General features: G+C 34.7%; 3 protein-coding genes across 4 annotated transcripts; 2 read left to right on the top strand and 1 right to left on the bottom strand.

Annotated features, from left to right (window-relative positions):
* Window positions 1–1,317: 1,317 nt before the first annotated feature.
* On the top strand, window positions 1,318–6,928 carry LOC140052564 (alpha-N-acetyl-neuraminyl-2,3-beta-galactosyl-1,3-N-acetyl-galactosaminide alpha-2,6-sialyltransferase-like). Its single transcript, XM_072098174.1, has 5 exons — window positions 1,318–1,347; window positions 3,441–3,746; window positions 4,946–5,373; window positions 5,558–5,665; window positions 6,178–6,928. Exons 1-5 carry the CDS (start codon window positions 1,318–1,320, stop codon window positions 6,671–6,673), a joined length of 1,368 nt encoding a protein of 455 aa, XP_071954275.1. The 3' UTR covers window positions 6,674–6,928.
* Window positions 6,929–9,079: 2,151 nt separating this feature from the next.
* LOC140052091 (F-box/LRR-repeat protein 12-like) lies at window positions 9,080–11,692 on the bottom strand. Of its 2 annotated transcripts, none has more exons than XM_072097489.1 (3): window positions 11,639–11,657; window positions 10,987–11,125; window positions 9,080–10,652 (listed from the first exon to the last, which is right to left on the bottom strand). In XM_072097489.1, exons 2-3 carry the CDS (start codon window positions 11,079–11,081, stop codon window positions 9,788–9,790), a joined length of 960 nt encoding a protein of 319 aa, XP_071953590.1. In that variant the 5' UTR covers window positions 11,082–11,125; window positions 11,639–11,657; the 3' UTR covers window positions 9,080–9,787. The 2 variants fall into 2 exon arrangements, with proteins under 2 accessions (XP_071953590.1, XP_071953589.1); XM_072097488.1 differs by having other exon boundaries at window positions 9,081–10,652; window positions 11,566–11,692.
* Window positions 11,693–11,780: 88 nt separating this feature from the next.
* On the top strand, window positions 11,781–17,843 carry LOC140052090 (ubiquitin-conjugating enzyme E2 U-like). The gene is made up of 10 exons (XM_072097487.1): window positions 11,781–11,933; window positions 13,086–13,193; window positions 13,798–13,882; window positions 14,282–14,374; window positions 14,668–14,762; window positions 15,010–15,136; window positions 15,786–15,962; window positions 16,473–16,569; window positions 16,906–17,024; window positions 17,659–17,843. The coding sequence occupies exons 2-10, from the start codon at window positions 13,116–13,118 to the stop codon at window positions 17,766–17,768; spliced, it is 981 nt and encodes a 326-aa protein (XP_071953588.1). The 5' UTR covers window positions 11,781–11,933; window positions 13,086–13,115; the 3' UTR covers window positions 17,769–17,843.
* Window positions 17,844–18,209: the final 366 nt, after the last annotated feature.

Here is an 18,209-nt window from a genome sequence, read left to right as displayed (position 1 = left end):
GTCAAGTTTCCGTTAAATCAAGACGTCGCCGTTCAATTCTTTATATGATTTTCCATAACGACGCCGTCTTCCGTTCCGTGAAACGGAAGTGAATGAAGGAAATGCCACACTGTGAACATACACCTCCACATAGTCAACACAGCGTTGCCACACAGTTTTAACATTGTTATCTCACCAGTGTCACACAGTTTTAACTGTCACACAGTTTTAACTGTGTGACAGTGTTTGAATAGTGTCCACATTTTTAACACACCATTTCCACATAGAGGACACAGTGTTAGTGTTACCATCAAGAGAAGGGTCATAATACTGTGTATATTCATGTTTACGTCATTCATCAATGGGGTGTAATACTATCAGTAAACAAATACTGTATGGAAACATCGCAACACACCACATATTATTTTGTATGATAAAGTATCCATAGCAATGTCAGGTCATAGCAAAATACCGGTTGTATGTAGTGGTCTTTACGTCATTGTGTCCTACGTGGGAATCAAGCAAAAGCTTGGTTCCATAAGACGCAACGCTAGAACGTAAGTACAACGCATTAACCATTCACCAGCGAGGATTATCCAAACCGTCGCTTTTCATTGGTCAACTCGCTTGCATTGAACTTACGTCAACGCGTTGCGTCCTCGTCGTCGGAACAACGCTTAATGCCATGATTGTTTCATGAGTCACGATCTGTTTTGTTATAGGATATCGGTCAAAGAAAACTCTATGAAACTAATAAATTGATGACGTATTAATAATATATTTTTGGACTAAAAAACGTCGGTTTTGTTTATGTGTTAAAAGAGAACAATGCAGTATTGCTAGCTCCATGTTATTGTATAATAGATGTAATCCGTTCCGTTTTCCACCATTGTGAACAAGATTCCGTAAATAATTTTTCCTTATTAACAATGGTGTCCAGTGCTTTTTTTAATTTTTCTATGATGTAGGCCTATTCTAATTTTTGTGTAACCAATATCACCAAAGGCATCATTGAGAGATCAACATTTTTAATTGTTATTTCTATTTTTTCCACTTTCAATTTCTTATCCCATTTTTAGTTTCCGAGTGACGTTAATAATCAGCTCACCTCTATTTAACACCAGAGCATGCTAAAAAGCACATCATGTATCTGTAATTCGGTGTTTGCATTTTGATACTGATGCTCTTTGCCGGTTCATAGTCCAATCGTAACAAATCCTGCAAACACTCTAGTGGTCATCACATCACACACAGCTAGCCCTGCAGTTGCTGAAAAATGTGGAGACTGACGGGCTATCTCTTTCTCCGTCAAACGTACACTTTACGCACAAACTAAGGATGACCGCTGTTGGTCGGAAACCATTTCTGGTAAGTACAGTAGTCTACACTTCACTGCTACGTAGGCCTGGCTATAATGCTTTATTAATATTTTTACTTTATTAATATAATTTTCATAATGTTGGCCTCCTGCACGTTGCTGCAAAATACTAACCCATGTGTAGGATATAGGCCAATGAATGGTTTGAACTCAAGAGTTTATGTATTCTATTAAACGACGCATCGCACAATATCAAAATGTTTACAGAAAGCTGGCCGTTGATTAGTGAATGTAGGCATTAAATGGGGAAAATTCAATAGCACATAAACGAAATTACCGATCACATAGAACATACTTAGGTTTGTTATGATAGGCCCTTATACTTCTGGCATGACTGTACCCTTAATCGTGTTAAACACTATATGCCCGTGATCTGGACACATAATAAAACGCCTACGAATAAATTGTGCCATATTCCAATGATGAGACAAAGGATTGTGTCCCACTTAGACGTCGCGTCACAATTAGTCAAATTATTTGCGTTGCGCTTACGTCTTTGCTGGGCTGAGATAATGAAAAGTGTTTAGTTCGTAACGCATTTATATCAGGGAGTTGTTATTATATTATGTGTTTCAAAAGTCAAACGCTTTTTAAAACAGATCATTGCCTGCATGCAGTATATCGAAACGTGACGTGACTGTACAGTGTTCTTCCGTTTGACCGTGTTTGAAGTAACTGTGTCTCGGATCTTCATAACCGTTTAATTCTATTAAAACAATTAACTTAACTCCTTCATTTTTTAGATTTAAAAATTAATATTTAGTTCAGTTTTATTTCATTTATTGTTATAGCCTTTGTTGCTTATTTTTCTCAATGTGACGTACGGCCAGAATGGTATCTTTCGTTCAGTGGGTGGGTATCTTATTTATTACCATTGTTCTCTTAAGCGTAGGCCCACAAATATAACATAGTCTATTGAAGAAAGCCGATAAGGTAAACCGCCTACGTCACAGCCCACATTTTAACCCGACAGTAAATAAATACAAATTGGCCTAGCCTTATACAAATATGTATTTTATTGCGAAATTGTATATAACAGCAGATGATAACTAATCTGGTTTTAAAATTGCTATTATTCTTAATCATGTTATCAGAGTCAAACTAAACAATTTTCAAGTTTCATGTTTTATCCAAATACATAAATGGAAAAATAATGGTAAATATCCCTTTAAATAAATGTTTTGTTACGTGGCATTTATAGCCTTGATAATGTGTTACTCTCACCAGGAAAAGTGTGAAATTCTTCCATGCTCTCACTGAGTTTTGCACCACTTCAGTGTCCTAGGCCTACACTGTGACACTGTAGTGTGACGTAACGACCCGGCTACTAAATTCTTAGAATGCTGCAATCATCTATGCTGCAATGTACTTATTTCTCACTACTGATAAGATACTGTAAGGTGTGTTGCAATTCGGACATCAGTAATTTGGTGGTTGTAGGCCTATTCCACGTTGAGAATTATGAAATGTTGCCATTATTCAGTTGTGACGCCATTAAAGATGACCTATTTCCAATGATCATCCGGTTTTATGACATTAATGCATTTAAGCTTGGTTCCCACTAGGACGCAACACAAGGAGCGCAAAGTTGCGTCCTAGTGGAAACCAAGCTGTATGCATGAACGCAACGGAGTATACTGCTGCCATTGATCATGAAAAGAGTTGCTATAAGAAGAAGTGCGCGTAAACTCAGTTTTGTATTTCACGACAATTTAAACATGAGATTATAAACTGGTTTTTAGTACGAAATTAATTTACCTATTCATTCTAGAACAGTTTGTGTAAAGAACAACTTTCAAAGCTATAAGAAGATGTCCAAGAGCTTGTTTAAGCTTGGTTTCCACTTGAGACAAGGACGTAACGCAAGTGAGTTGACCAATCACAAGCGATGGATTATTCGAACGGTTGCTTGTCATTGGTCAACACGTTTGCGTTGCGTTTACGTCGTTTCGTTACGTCCTAGTGAGAACCAAGCGAGGAGTCTCAACAAATTGAGTAGGCCTACACCATAACTTTTACCAGCTCAAGTTTATTTTTTTCTTTTCAATTGCATAAGTTTATACATATCATTCTCATTCTCCAGACATCCGACAAGATTCTTTTATTTACATTATGGTACTCTGCGTTAATGTCTGTTCTTCTGATATACGTCACTCACGAGAGCTCATCTGCTAAATCAAAACAACAGTTATCCCACATATACTACTACGACAAGGAGAAAACACGTGATGTTCGAGAAGCTCAAGAAAGCAACGTCATCAAGAAAAGAACGTACCCGTATGTGACAAAGAAAGTCGTAATCAAAGAGGATTGGAAAGATGTTGAACTGGACGATGATTATGACCAGGAACCGCATGTACCCGGATACGTAGGGGTACGAGATGAAAGTGTAAGCGTAAACAAATATTGGGTTTATTAACAATACACAGTTGCAAACATTAATTATCTAAATTATTAACTAATTACTTATTAACAAATATTAGGAAAAACCGTTCTTAAAATTGTAATCAGATAATAAAATCAGAGAGATTTAACGACAATAATTTACATTTTCGATTATATTTTGTTCTGAAATGCAATTCATATTTTTATTTCAAATTATATAACTTTTTAATACAATATTTTAAATACTGTAATAAGTTAGGTTTAGGTTGCTAACGTTTTCCGTCTTCCGACATTACGCTTTCCACAATTTGTTTCCATTTTTTCTGTTTATGGCAGGATGGTTTGTTATTGTGTTAGTGTCTACTAGTCCTTGTAAGTCTTTCTTTATTTGAGTCATCCAGTTATTTCTTGGTCTTCCTACGGGTCGTTTTACTTTCCTGTTAGTTTCCTTCATTGTTTGTTTGATTGGGGTATCATCTGGTCATCTAATTATGTGTCCATACCATTTTAGTCTCCTTCGTTTAATTCTTTTACTCCATTCTTCTTGTTTTGTTATCTCGTATATTTTCGTGTTACACACACTCTATCTGTTAATTTAATATCTATCATCTTTCGCAACATTTTCCTGTGATATATATCTATACTCTCTTGTAATTTTTTGTTTAGTACCCAGAGTTCACTTTTATATAAGAAAATACTTGCTATGTATGCGTCAAACAAACGGGATTTCACGTCTATAGACATCGTTTTGTGTTCTAGCGACGACTTCAGTTTGTTATATGCCATAACTGCTAGTGATTTTCTTTTTTTAATGTCTTTTTCTGTGTCCAAGTTACTACCGAGGTATTTGCATTCTTCCCATTTACTATCGGTGTTTCTTCCTATTAGGTATTCTTCTGTTTTACTTTCGTTTATCTTTAGATTGAACTGTAATAAGTTTTGTTTTTATTTATAATTTAAGGATTGTTTTGAATTACTAAAGTAGTAGTTTTGCGTCAGGTAGCTGCACGGTAATTGGCATGATGCAGTAGTGCAAACATCTGACAAGATGCCCTACTGACCTATTTTAAATGTATTACTATATTTGGTTTAGACAATTTTCATAAATGTATTTACATTCTTTGACAAACAATGTCTATAAGGCTTTTCTGCACCTATTCATAAAATAAGTAACTTTAATATTCACTGTTTTTGTTCCTTTAGCCTTTATATTTCAAGTGTTCTCAATGTGCATTGGTATCGAGCTCTGGCCAACTGTTGGGAAAAGGAGCCGGCGAAGATATTGACAACGCCGAATGCGTAATCCGAATGAACACGGCGCCGACGCTCGGTTACGAGGAAGACGTCGGATCCAGGACAACCGTTCGCGTCATTGGTCACGTGAACCTAGAGCGTGGACTACACAACGACACGGACTTGCAAAAAGAAACTCTTCAAAATGAGGTCACTAGACCAGAGGTTCTGATCATACCTTGGCTGTTTTCTGAGACAATAGATAGGAAAACTGATCCGATCTACAACATTGCTATGAATTTATCAAAAAATTACAGAGACGTTGAGTATTACTTTTTAACTGCACATAAAATGGGTCTGTCGGAAGAACTTTTCCGTAAAGAAACTGGACTCAGTCGGTAAGTCAATATTTGTATGTTGTTTAAGATGAGAGTGGTTAATACCAAACGACGCCATGATGTTGTTAAAATGTAGACTTGCTGGCAATGGGAGATAATAATTGTGACAATATTTTCTGTACTATTTGTATATACGTTGTGCACTTACTTATGGTGTAATTGTTCGATGTGTGTCTGTTTTCAGGTCGACTGCTCATACGTGGCTGACTACTGGTTGGATGTCAATGATTTTTGCTATGGATGTTTGTGACAGGATTGACGTCTACGGATTGATTCACGAAAACTACTGCAAGTAAGTCTAGAACACGTTTAATCAGTCATTATCACAACATTAATTGTAGGCACAACTGACAAGGAGTTTTTTTTTTTTAAGTATAAACGTAAAGCTGTAACAGTAACAGGCCACTATCATAGTAACTAGCTACTCTTACGCTTGGTTCCCACTAGAGACGCAACACAAAGACGTAACGCAACGTAAGTGAGTTGACCAATCACAAGCGATGGATATTCTAACTGTCGCATGTCATTGGCCAACTCGCTTACGTTGCGTTTACGTTTCTGCGTTGCGTCCTAGTATAGGAACCAAGCTTAATTAACTGGATACTACAAGTGATTATTAGTAATCCCTTGTTAAATAATATACCATTACAATCAAATAGTCACCCAGGGTTATTATTGGGAGGTTTACGATAAGCCAATTCGTCGTCAATAATGAAATGCTAATATTAAAGTTAATAATAAACAATGTATCTGAAATTAATTTAATAAATGATTATGATAATATGTTGTATTATTGAATTTTAGGGAACATCCAAATGAGACGGCACCGTATCATTATTATGAACCAGATTTCAAACGTGAATGTAAATATTATATGTGGAGTGAGACTCAGTTAGCAAAGGGCCATAAATTCGTCACCGAAAAAGCTGTGTTTGCACGGTGGTCCAGACGGTTCAATATTAGGTTCCACTACCCTTCTTGGAAAGCTAAACTTAAAAACGAAACTAATTATGTAGATACACCGTTTTTAAAAGAATACTATAAAGCAAAGGAAAAGGGACTTTTGGAAGAAGCTTACGAGAAAGAGAAGATAAGGTTGATGAAATTGAGGGGTGAATGGCCACCAAAAGAAGAGGATATACCTCAACAAAAAGAAGTTAAAAACGTCACTGTTATTAAAAGTAAACGGAGACGAATACGTAAACGAAAGCTGCGTGTACGCGCGGGATGGAAACGAAACATGACCAACCCAGAAAAATACATTATTGAAGATCTTGGTGAAATTATTGAACCCTTCTAAATACGGTCATCTTTTACCACAGATCACTAAAAGCCAGGTTGATTCGATCACCAGAAGAAGTGGGCCTACATTATTAAAGATCTTGGTGATATTATTAAACCCTTTTAAATACGGTCATCTTTTACCAAGCCAGGTTGAGTCACTTTGAAGAAGTAGGCCTACATTATTGAAGATCTTGGTGAAATTATCGAACCCTTTTAAAATAAACATGATACTCTTTACCACAGATCGCTAAAAGCCAGGTTGAATCACTTCCCTTTTTTTGAAGAAGTATAGGCCTAAATTGAAGAACGTGGTACTGATTGTTGACACAACCTTAAGAATCGCTTCTCGTGGCGCATTTCTAGAAAAGAAATCTTATATTGGTTTTTCTTCGGAACTATTTTAAACAGTGATCGAGTACAAATCGATGGATGTAGGAGGTTGAGATTAATAGTCGTCGTAGGCCTATTGGCGACACGACGGGTATTAATGCCAAAATGAGAAAACTGGAATGTTAAGAATATGTTAAATATCGAATTATTGACTTCTGATATCGAAGTTTATTCGGTGTCTTGTAGAAAACCTTTTAACTTTTAACAGGGGTACTTGAATGGTGATGCGGGTTAGACGTGGCTCTCACATTGACACAAACGACGGGTAGAAATGGTTATCGATAGGTATCGAACGATTGATTTCTGATACCGAAGTATATTCGTGCGATCGAGGAATTGTTTTATTTAACTTTTTTTGTATATTTAAACAGGGGTAATTGTTTAAGTATGAATTGGTTGGGAGGGGCGCGGTGATGTTATTCGCAGTTGTACGAACGACACACAGGTACTTTATTGCCTACATTAATAGAATATTTTATTTAATCTTTAAAGTCCGATTATTTTAGCGTTCATATAAGATCTATTACGTGGTCCATCGTAATAATTTATGAATATCGTCTTTAAGATTATTTTGAGAACTTTTATTAATATTAATAATAATAATAATAATATATCAGTATTTGATGGATTCTATTTATATAAAATAGGCCTACCAGATAATTTTCTGGCTTTTATTTATATTTAAACTTATCTTATTATAATTTATATTTCTTATAAATTTTAAATTTAGAATAATCAATTAAGCCATCGTTTTACTAACAGAATTTTATATTCGGCTCTTGTTTGTAATGTTTAATGTACTATTGTTGTATTTTAAATTATATGTAATAGTAACATTTGTGTTAAGTTAAATTACATTATTGTTGACTTATCAAAATATAATACAGTAAACTTGACGAATCCATCGTTATTTCTACATGAACGTTAAGCTCTGTCTACACTATCAAACTTTATGTGAAAAAAGAATGTGATGTTCCCATATGTGCTACTACATTTGGGCACATCACACTTTTTTGTCTAACTAGTTTGATAGTGTAGACAGACATTTAAATATTCACTCAACTATCAAGTCAAAACTGGCCATAAGCATAATACACACGGAACGGAAGACGGCGCCGTTTAATTCTGTTAAGCTCTGTCTACACTATCAAACTTTATGTGAAAAAAGAATGTGATGTGCCCATATGTGCTACTACATTTGGGCACATCACACTTTTTTGTCCAACTAGTTTGATAGTGTAGACAGACATTTAAATATTCACTCAACTATCAAGTCAAAACTGGCCATAAGCATAATACACACGGAACGGAAGACGGCGCCGTTTAATTCTGTTAAGCTCTGTCTACATTATCAATAACACACGGAACGGAAGACGGCGCCGTTTAATTCTGTTAAGCTCTGTCTACATTATCAATAACACACGGAACGGAAGACGGCGCCGTTTAATTCTGTTAAGCTCTGTCTACATTATCAATAACACACGGAACGGAAGACGGCGCCGTTTAATTCTGTTAAGCTCTGTCTACATTATCAATAACACACGGAACGGAAGACGGCGCCGTTTAATTCTGTTAAGCTCTGTCTACATTATCAATAACACACGGAACGGAAGACGGCGCCGTTTAATTCTGTTAAGCTCTGTCTACATTATCAATATATATTTATGTATTTAACAAAATTCGCTTTTCCACAGGCCCCACTGCACCATGGGTAATTTGTGCATTTTTGATGTGCTGGCAACAGGCTGCGGGTGGCAAAATGCCTAGTACTATAACGATAGTGATTATGTATGCATCATGACTATGTATTAATATGACGGTAGAAATCGCAAAGGTAGCTTACCTTTTTCCTAAATTAATTCAACTGTCTCAATAATTCAAAATAAAATAAAAACATTATTTATTTCATTTAAATACGCAATGTTGGGTCGCGAAAATCCCTAAAATAGGATCATGGGGCCGCGGTCAAAAAAGTTTGCAGAACACTGGTGTAGCTTTTTGATTTTCAATTTGTCAAGACAGCGCCGCGGCGGCGCACCATCTTCCATTCTGTGAACAAACGTTACTAATGTGTATGTAGCTTAATACGGAACTTTCTGTTAAATTTTGACAAAAACAGACAATAGGGCCTTATGTAATTTACAGTGCAAAACGATATTATTTTATTTAAAATATGTTACGCTTTTACATCATACACATACAGCATAGTGTATTCATATACAATAAGAAAGTTCATTGTAAATTAAAATAAGTTTAGTTTCTGGTCTCAACCCTTAAAATTAGTTTCACTAACATCATTACAAATAATTATACAGTAAGATTAAACAAATATATATATATATATCTATCCAAGAATTTAAATTAAAATACAAAAATAATTTAGACCAATGTAATTTCATCTAAATCAATACTAACTTAAAGCTATTAAATACCTTGTAGGAAACATAAATATTCTATTATTTTGATCAATACTAACAGCAGTATACAGAGTAATCAGCTGTATAATGCCATATTAGACATACAGTACTGTTATCTTTTAAAAACGCCCTCTAGTAGAAGCCTCCTCCTTTAAGCCTGGTTTCCATTAAAATCACTACACGCGCAGATGTCGCCGACGCAATCGGGAAGGGGATTCATCCCATTCACCCCAGTTTAAAATAGATTACCCGCTATGATCTTATGATCAAATGGTTTCTATTTTGCTGTTTTAACTAATTTTCTTTTTTCTTGTTGGAGAAAACTACACAGCATCAACTTGAGCTGTCAATTGATTTTGATAACTGTCTAAAATTTCCTGAAAATTGTTTCGGTTTAAAGTTTTTAATTCGTCCTTTACTCCAAATTCGACTCTCACAATCTCTGAATTTCTTTTTACCAAGATAGCAAGATCCGTTACTAAAAACTGACAACCAGTTACTGTTAGATATTTGGGACAATAAGGAACACCGAGAATTGCAAGGCCTTGATTGGTCAATGAGGTACAGTCCGATACGTCAAGCGTTTGTATGAATTTCAAGCGATGGCTTACAAAATGTAAAGCTAAATCTGTGATGGTACATCCACTCAGGACTAACGTCTCTAAGTTTGTTAATGCATTCGTTAACTGATTCACGTTGTCATCACATATTCTATAACAATTACTCAAGTTTAACAACTTCAAGTTTTGTAGTTTGCAAATATACTGAACGTCATCGCTACTAAAACGTTTTGAGTTGGCGAAGCTGAGTTCCTGTAGCGTTTCAAATAAATTTGATTTATCTGCCTTTTTCAACCAGTGTTGAGTTACCTCACAATTCTGGATGAACAAACGTTTTAAGTTTGGCGGAAATTTGCTCGAATCTATCGCACTGAGGTTTTCGCTGATTATCTGTATCGAAACCAGTTTCGGACAACGCGATATTAGTTCTTTTAACAGCGCGTGCGTCAGACATTTTGTTTCCTTTACGGAGTAGAGAAAGCCTTTTAGTGACAAAGACAGCAAGGAGTCTGACAAGTAACCTCGGATGACCTTCCACAACGTCTTTGGTGCGATTGGTCTAGCTGTCAAATCAACACGTTGCCATAAATACTTGTCCCTAATAAGTTGGTTCCACAGTCGACACACTCTGCAATACATACATTTAAATGTTATCAGTTATTCAGCAATATAATATATATATTTACATTGATACAATATTGCAGGGAATACAATCTGCCCATCAAACTTTGGAAACACATTGGCGATGCAATGTGAATATTACCAAATCTAATGTTTAGGGTAATTATTGAAAAAATCCGGTATTGTTCATCCGAATTAGGTCTTTCTGGAGTTACTTGTTGATGTGTAATAATAGCACTCCCGATACACTTCACAGCATTTCTCTATAGTTTAATGTGAAAGGGGTTTAAAAGTAGGTTGGTGTCGGTCAAAATGAATTAAAAAAATAAAACTAGATTTACCTTGCTATTTGGCATCTTTCTGGAATACTGAGGTATGCAAAGATTTCAAGGACCACATTTTCAGGCAAGCTGGTGATTAACACTTTTGACCTCATTGTTTCTGTAATTATTGCCTGGCATCACAGTTTATCTATATGACCTACAAACAAAATTATTATAAAAATATGACCATGATGAAGGCTTTTAAGTTTTATACCGACTAGTCTCTCTGTGAAGCTATAAAATCAGATAGGCCTAGGCTAGCTCCATAACATATAGAGATATTATAATATCACTAGCTAGGACTATCTATGTGGAGCTATCATCATACAGATAGCTAGCCTAGGCTACACTGACTAGTTAGGGCCTTCTTATTTTTTAGGGCGTAGCCTAGAAGTAGGCTTACACTCCTAATTGCTGGCCGGATCTATCTAGGCCTAGGCCTGGCCCTAGACTAGCTAGGCTAGTAGTAGGCCTACTAGCCTACTACTATCTACTTGGCCTACTACTACTTAGGCGTTATAGCTAGCTACTACTAGGCCAGGCTAGGCTAGGTAATACTAGGCCTAGGTACTATCAGGGCATGATGTACATATAAACCTTATTATATCTCTACTTGTGTATTAGCCTAGGCCTAGGCCTAGTAGTAGGCCGATAAAAAGGAAGGACCGACGTATAAACACTCTGCTGCTGCTGCTGCTGAGAAAGTCGATATGAATAATAAATATTTCCGCAAATTTAAATAAACAAAAATTATTTTAGATGACTACGCCCTCTATAGTCTAATTAAAGTTATATTTCGTCGTCGTCGTCGTGGAGATTGAATGCGTTTAAGAGATAAAAGTGCCTCTTTAGCTGTTTTAAAACAATCTTTATACATTTTTATAGTTGTTTTACTATCAGATAACTATGAATAGGTTTACATTTTGCAATTTAGAGAAATATTTAATAATTTAGAATGCAAATTGGTAAGTTAAATAGCTCTACAGCTAGGCCGACCAGACCCAGGCAAATTAACGATTTGTTTACACCACTTTCAGGCTTCTGGGGCATCCCCGGCCGGCTGTGTGGTGCTCTTTGTCGGCTATCATGGAGCTGGCTAGGGCCTAGACCTTCAACAAAATTATCTTACTTGTTTTTTTATTATAAATATGTTGCTAAGACCTAAATTGAAGTGGTGTGTAGTCTAGGGTGGAGTGTTTTCGTTTTCATGTCCTTATTTAGAGATTCATTTTTTAAAAAGAGAGCCTACAAAAAATCACTGCAAGCAATGCTAGGCCAATATCATTATCTATATATATACACCAACAAACCGGTCAAAATGGATCAGTGTGTTAATAAACAACTTTGTGAAAATGTGCATGCATAACTGCATGAGCTGTTTGTAATTAACCAATCAATTGTGTTCCGCTGACGGAACTCTAAACACAGACTTTATCTTAATTCTTAGTGTTATTTACCTTGCTCAGAATCAAATGTTATCAAACTGTTTCTAAACAACTACAAGTGTAACCGTCGCTCTCACATTTCACCTGTTCTTGACAATCGAATATAATTTTAAATCTTGCTCCTTACTTTTAAAGCACTTCTTTTCAACCAACCTGCTTACATCCGTCAATTAATCACCTTTTATGTTCCTGGACGAACTCTTAGATCATCATCTGATGATTTTTTACTCTCTGTTCCACGCATAGCCACTAAAACCTTTGGTCATAGATCGTTTTCTTTTGCTGCACCCAAACTCTGGAATTCACTCCCCCCACAAATTAAACACTGCTCTTCTGTTGCCTTATTTAAAAAATTGCTCAAAACTCATTTTTTCGACCACTAACATGCCCAGCGCCTTTGATTTTGTACCTCGGTCTTTGAATTGACGCTTTATAAATTTTGATATAATAATAATAATAATAATACTATTTTTTTAGAATGCTGTACAATGGAAGAGATTATTCAATTGCAATACTACTATTTGATAATACTGTCATAATAATTGATATAAACAAAATAATAATTTGATGTAAAAAGAAACTGTGCTGGACACAATTAATAGAATGTTACTGCAACAATCCAACTAATTCAGGCTCTTTTCAATAAAGAACAGTATTATTATCTTTATACAGGTTAAGACTGGCTGATAGATCACCCCACATATGACCTTCAAAATGTTTTGTCGAGCTCATATGTTGCTACAAAAGGAGTATGTTATGATGCAGAAAAATCCTACATGGGTAAGATTTTGTTAAAATGAAAAAAAAATTGTAATGAAGTATTTATTATTGCAGTGATGCAACGCATTACTTGCAGACAATTTTATTGTAAATAATCATTCAAATTTGTTATATTTTTACAGTTTCTAATTAAAGTTGTTTAATGTATAGGGTGTATAAGGTGTATAGGGTGTATAGGGCTAATGTATAGGGTGTATAAGGTGTGTAGGGTGTATAGGGTGTATAAGGTGTATAGGGTGTATAGGGCTAATGTATAGGGTGTATAGGGTGTATAAGGCGTATAAGGTGTATAGGGTGTATAAGGTGTATAAGGTGTATAGGGTGTATAAGGTGTATAGGGTGTATAAGGTGTATAGGGTGTATAGGGCTAATGTATAGGGTGTATAAGGTGTGTAGGGTGTATAAGGTGTATAGGGCTAATGTATAGGGTGTATAAGGTGTATAGGGCTAATGTATAGGGTGGATTGTCAAGTAGTAGTTAAGAGTCTATACTGTAGTTTAGCCACATTCCCTATGATAGAATGAACATTTAATTTTATTGAAAGATTTGTGCCAAATCACCAGGTTAATCGATTAATGTTTAATTGTGGTTGTTCATTTTTAGGGAATAGAGGCCCATCCATTTGCAGAAGATAACTTTTTAGAATGGACAGCTAAGATAACAGGACTTAAGGACACGGTGTGGGAAGGTACAGTTATTATTATTATTATTATTTTTATTATTAGCATGTCATATAGCTAGGTGTGTTATGTTGTATCTAAAATGAAAGTTAATTTAGGTTGTGCTTGCAAAAAAAAAAAATTCAACTGATGAAATTCCTGTGGAAACAGGGTTTAACCGATTTTACTCATGAGAAAATTAACCATTAATTGTCTTATTCAAATAAAATAGTTATCAGATAAATGCGATGATGTTTAACATTTGACCTAAAGTTACAGTAATTATTGATCAAGCGCATTTGATTTTTATTGATTATGGCTGCAAAAACATGGCCTCACATTCATTTTATTCCTTTAGGTGGAATCTTTGTTGTTTTTATTGATTATGGCTGCAGAAACATGGTCTCACATTCATTTTATTTCTTTAGGTGGAATCTTTGTTGTAAGTTTGCAGTTTTCTGAGAACTACAACCAAGTGGCACCTAATGTTTTTTTCCACACAATACCGTTTCATCCAAATAGTAAGTTGTCTCAACCCCAATGCCATTTTATTTTTATTATAGTCAATTAAACAAATAATTGTATGTTACTGTACTTGAGGAGAACATTTCCATTAACATTGGTGCATAGCTGCATGGAGCATCATGAAAACAAAACATTGACGTTCAATACGCCGGAGTGGAACCGTGCCGGAACAGGTGTGAAAGAACCTTTAACATGGGATTACTTTAGAAGTAATCAAAAATATAAATGCTTTAAAACCTGCCATAAGTTTTAGTCGATACTACTACTACTACTTTCTTTTTTTTTCAAGTTGACATGAGCACAGGCAAGCCTTGTGTTGAATTCCTTCAGCCTGATATGTGGGATACCTCGTATGGAGTGCAATTTATACTAATCATGTTACAGGTATTTAATTAGCACAAAATAAAATTACCCACCATTGGCCTCTCATACTTTCCACTGCCATTGTGAAATATATTTTATATTCTATATCTAACTCTCCACTCAAAATTTACCTTGAAAATCTGTTATTTTCATTAGAAGAAAATCAGAAACAAGAGAATGAAGAAACAAAATAAATGTTACTCATCAAACCTAATTAACAAAGATTTATTTTAAATTATGTTTATTTTTATTTTAAAATATTTGTCAGACGATGTTGTCAAACCCTGTTTTGCGAGATGCTATAAATACAGAAGCAGTTGATATATATGAACAGTCACAAGAGTTATATCGGCAAGTTGTGCTTGATTGTGTGAATGCTAGCAGGAGAATAGATGGTGAGACACAACATGCTATCATCAATGCCATAGTTATTTTATAATAATTATACAGTATAATCTACTCATTTGGGACACCTCTTCTCGGAACACTCCTATTAAGGAGACACTTATTATCAAATGATTGACGGGCAGTCAACCCCTATTTAGGGAACACCGCAATTAAGGGGAGACATACCTGTAAAAATATTGAAAAGGCAATATATGTCTTAACACTACGGCCAACCACAATTCAGGGGACACCATAATAAAAGGAGGTGGGGGAGGGGGGAGGGAGACATACCTGTAAAATTATTGAAAAGGCAATATATTTTTTACACACTACAGTATGGCCAACCTCAATTCAGAGGGCACTACAGAGACATACCTGTAAAATTATTGAAAGGCATGTGTTTTAACAATATGGCCAACTCTCCCTATTCAGGAGACACCCTAATTTTAAGGGACACATACCTGTGTTAAATGATTAAGTTGCAATATATGTTTTAACACTACGGCCAACACCTATTCTGTGAAATGGACAATTCTTTTATTCGGTCCTGAATTTGTCCAATTAATAAAGTTTCTACTGTAAAAAAAAATAGACCAACTGCTTTTATTTGTTGTGAGTCATGTGAAGAAATTGAAATAAAAATGTGTTTTCATTTAGCTGGACTTGATCCACATGAAAAACAGACAGATAAACAAGATGAAGAACAGCCAGATGAGATTGACCTGTCACATGCTACTAGAGGTCATCATCCAGGTCGTCTATCTTTTGATGACTACCATACAACATGGAGTGGTATTGCAACCTCTAAGTCATCGTCAGACATAAAAAACCCATGTACGTTTTACAAATATTTGACACCAATGCACTGTATTAAGCTCTGTCTACACTATCAAACTTTATGTGACAAAAAAGTGTGATGTGCCCAAATATGGTAGTGATATGCCCAAATATAGTAGGGATATGACATCATCATGTCCATATATGGGCACATCATATTTTTTGTCACATAAAGCCTTAAGATTTACCAATGCATGATATAATAATAATGTAGTGTGATTTAGAAAAAGTCTCCAGATCACTAGCCTGGTGTTCATACCTTAAGACCACCAAGTGCTGATGGTTAGGTTTATATTGAAGGCTAAGGAAGCAGCAGGTACTACCAACATGATCATAATATTACTACTACAATGTATCGTTGCACCACGGAGCTAAGTATTGGACAAATGTTTTGGGCTTTATTCAAACAGAATTCTCAGATGGATGCCTCAAGCTATCAGATACAACAAAAGCTCTGTTGCATATATTGGAATGTTTAATATTTAATCATTTGTGCTTAATTTTCAGTTCTAGAATCAATAAAAGAGAATCGCAAGTTGCAAACTGCCCACTTTGGCCTACCATTAGAAGAGTTACATGAACATATGAAGAAGCAACTTGAAGAGTAGGTTTTAACAATTTAGTTTTGGGTTGCAATTGGGAATCTAGATGATAATATCGATGTTGTAACATATAAAGTGATTTTAAACGAGCTTAACAGCACAAATTCAACATACCTTGAATTTGAAGTTATAACATATTTTGATCTCCCAACATATTACATGTTTTTATAAGCACATTGACAAACCTTCCAAAATTTCTTTTTTTGCCTTTTGGTTTTTTGTAGAGATTTGGATTTAACTGTAATAAATTGGAAATTAATCTATGATTAACATATAATTATAAAAAATGTACAATACCGTTCATTCAAGATGTATATTTTAATGTCCTGTTTTATTAGACACAATTCTATAATGTATGGAAAGTTTGGACCACAACCAACAAAGGAAGAAACTAGTCATCAACATAGGCTGGAAACAATTAATAAAATGAAGAAAATCTATCTTCCAAAAAAAGCAGGTTAATGAATTTTCTTTGTATTAATTGTTGATAAAACTTAGTTACCACTAGGACGCAACTGGGAGGTGATTATTCTGATTACTTGTGTTGCGCTTGCATTCTAAACATTTATTAAGTTTGATAACGCTTAACTTTCATGCAATTATAATATATAATTCAACATTTATTAGTTTCTATCAATGGTATAACAATACAATAAAAAAGAATGATAATTTATAATGAGAAAATACAAAAAATACCATTAATAGAGGATCTTGCAAGAAGAGATTTCTTGTCACGCAAGACCCATAAACAAAAAGAAAAATTGTAACCATATAAGTGATGTCACTCGACTACAGAGGGCGTTGACAAACATGCTCGTTTTGTAGAGTCAGGTTGTGTTTATTTTGGAACAACACAAAGTGTTATTGTAGCTATTGGATGTCAAGTCTCTATTTTTAATAACTGCCACTATGATTACTGGATATGATTAAAGGTTACACAAATACTAAACATTGAAGTTACCTATGTCCTATCTTTTTTATTGCAATTAAAAAAATTTAGATCTATGATGGAAGATAATAAAACTGATTTCTAATAAAGAATAATTATTGATTATTATTTTATCAATATTTGAAAAATTGTATTTTTGTAGTTCCTCCTCCATCAGTGGCAGCAAGTGAAATTGGCGAACCGTGGGAGGATAAAGATGCGGATGACTTACTTGAGTGGACTAACAGTCTGGATGAAGACAGTTTACATTGACCATAATAGTTGACCATGATGTTAGTAATGAATAAATGATGTATTATAAGGTGGGTGGGGAGGGGGTGGCAAGGAGTGCACCAAAGTAATTTTAATAAATGTACTCTATTTGATATTGTTTGTTTTTTGTGTCATTCATTTAATATTAAATTATTTATAAATATTATATATAGAAATATCTGGAAAAAATAAAACAATTCACACTTCGTAGTTTTGTCTAAAAAACTACAATAACATGTTGCAACGTTTTATCAAATTTGTTCAGAAAGTGAATAATAACTATCAAGATATCATCTCTCGTTAAGAATTCAGAAGAAGGTACAGTATGTATATGTATGTTTTTCTAACTATGATTTTTGTTATTATTCATGGAAGTTGTGTACAGGATTTATTTACTAAAAAAACAATAACTCTAGTTATACTTTAAAAAAATTAAAAAAC

This window comes from Antedon mediterranea, chromosome 6, assembly GCF_964355755.1.
Source record: "Antedon mediterranea chromosome 6, ecAntMedi1.1, whole genome shotgun sequence".
NCBI lineage: Eukaryota > Metazoa > Echinodermata > Crinoidea > Comatulida > Antedonidae > Antedon > Antedon mediterranea.
Note: the sequence above shows the minus strand (reverse complement) of the source record. Positions and strands in the feature narration are given on the sequence as shown.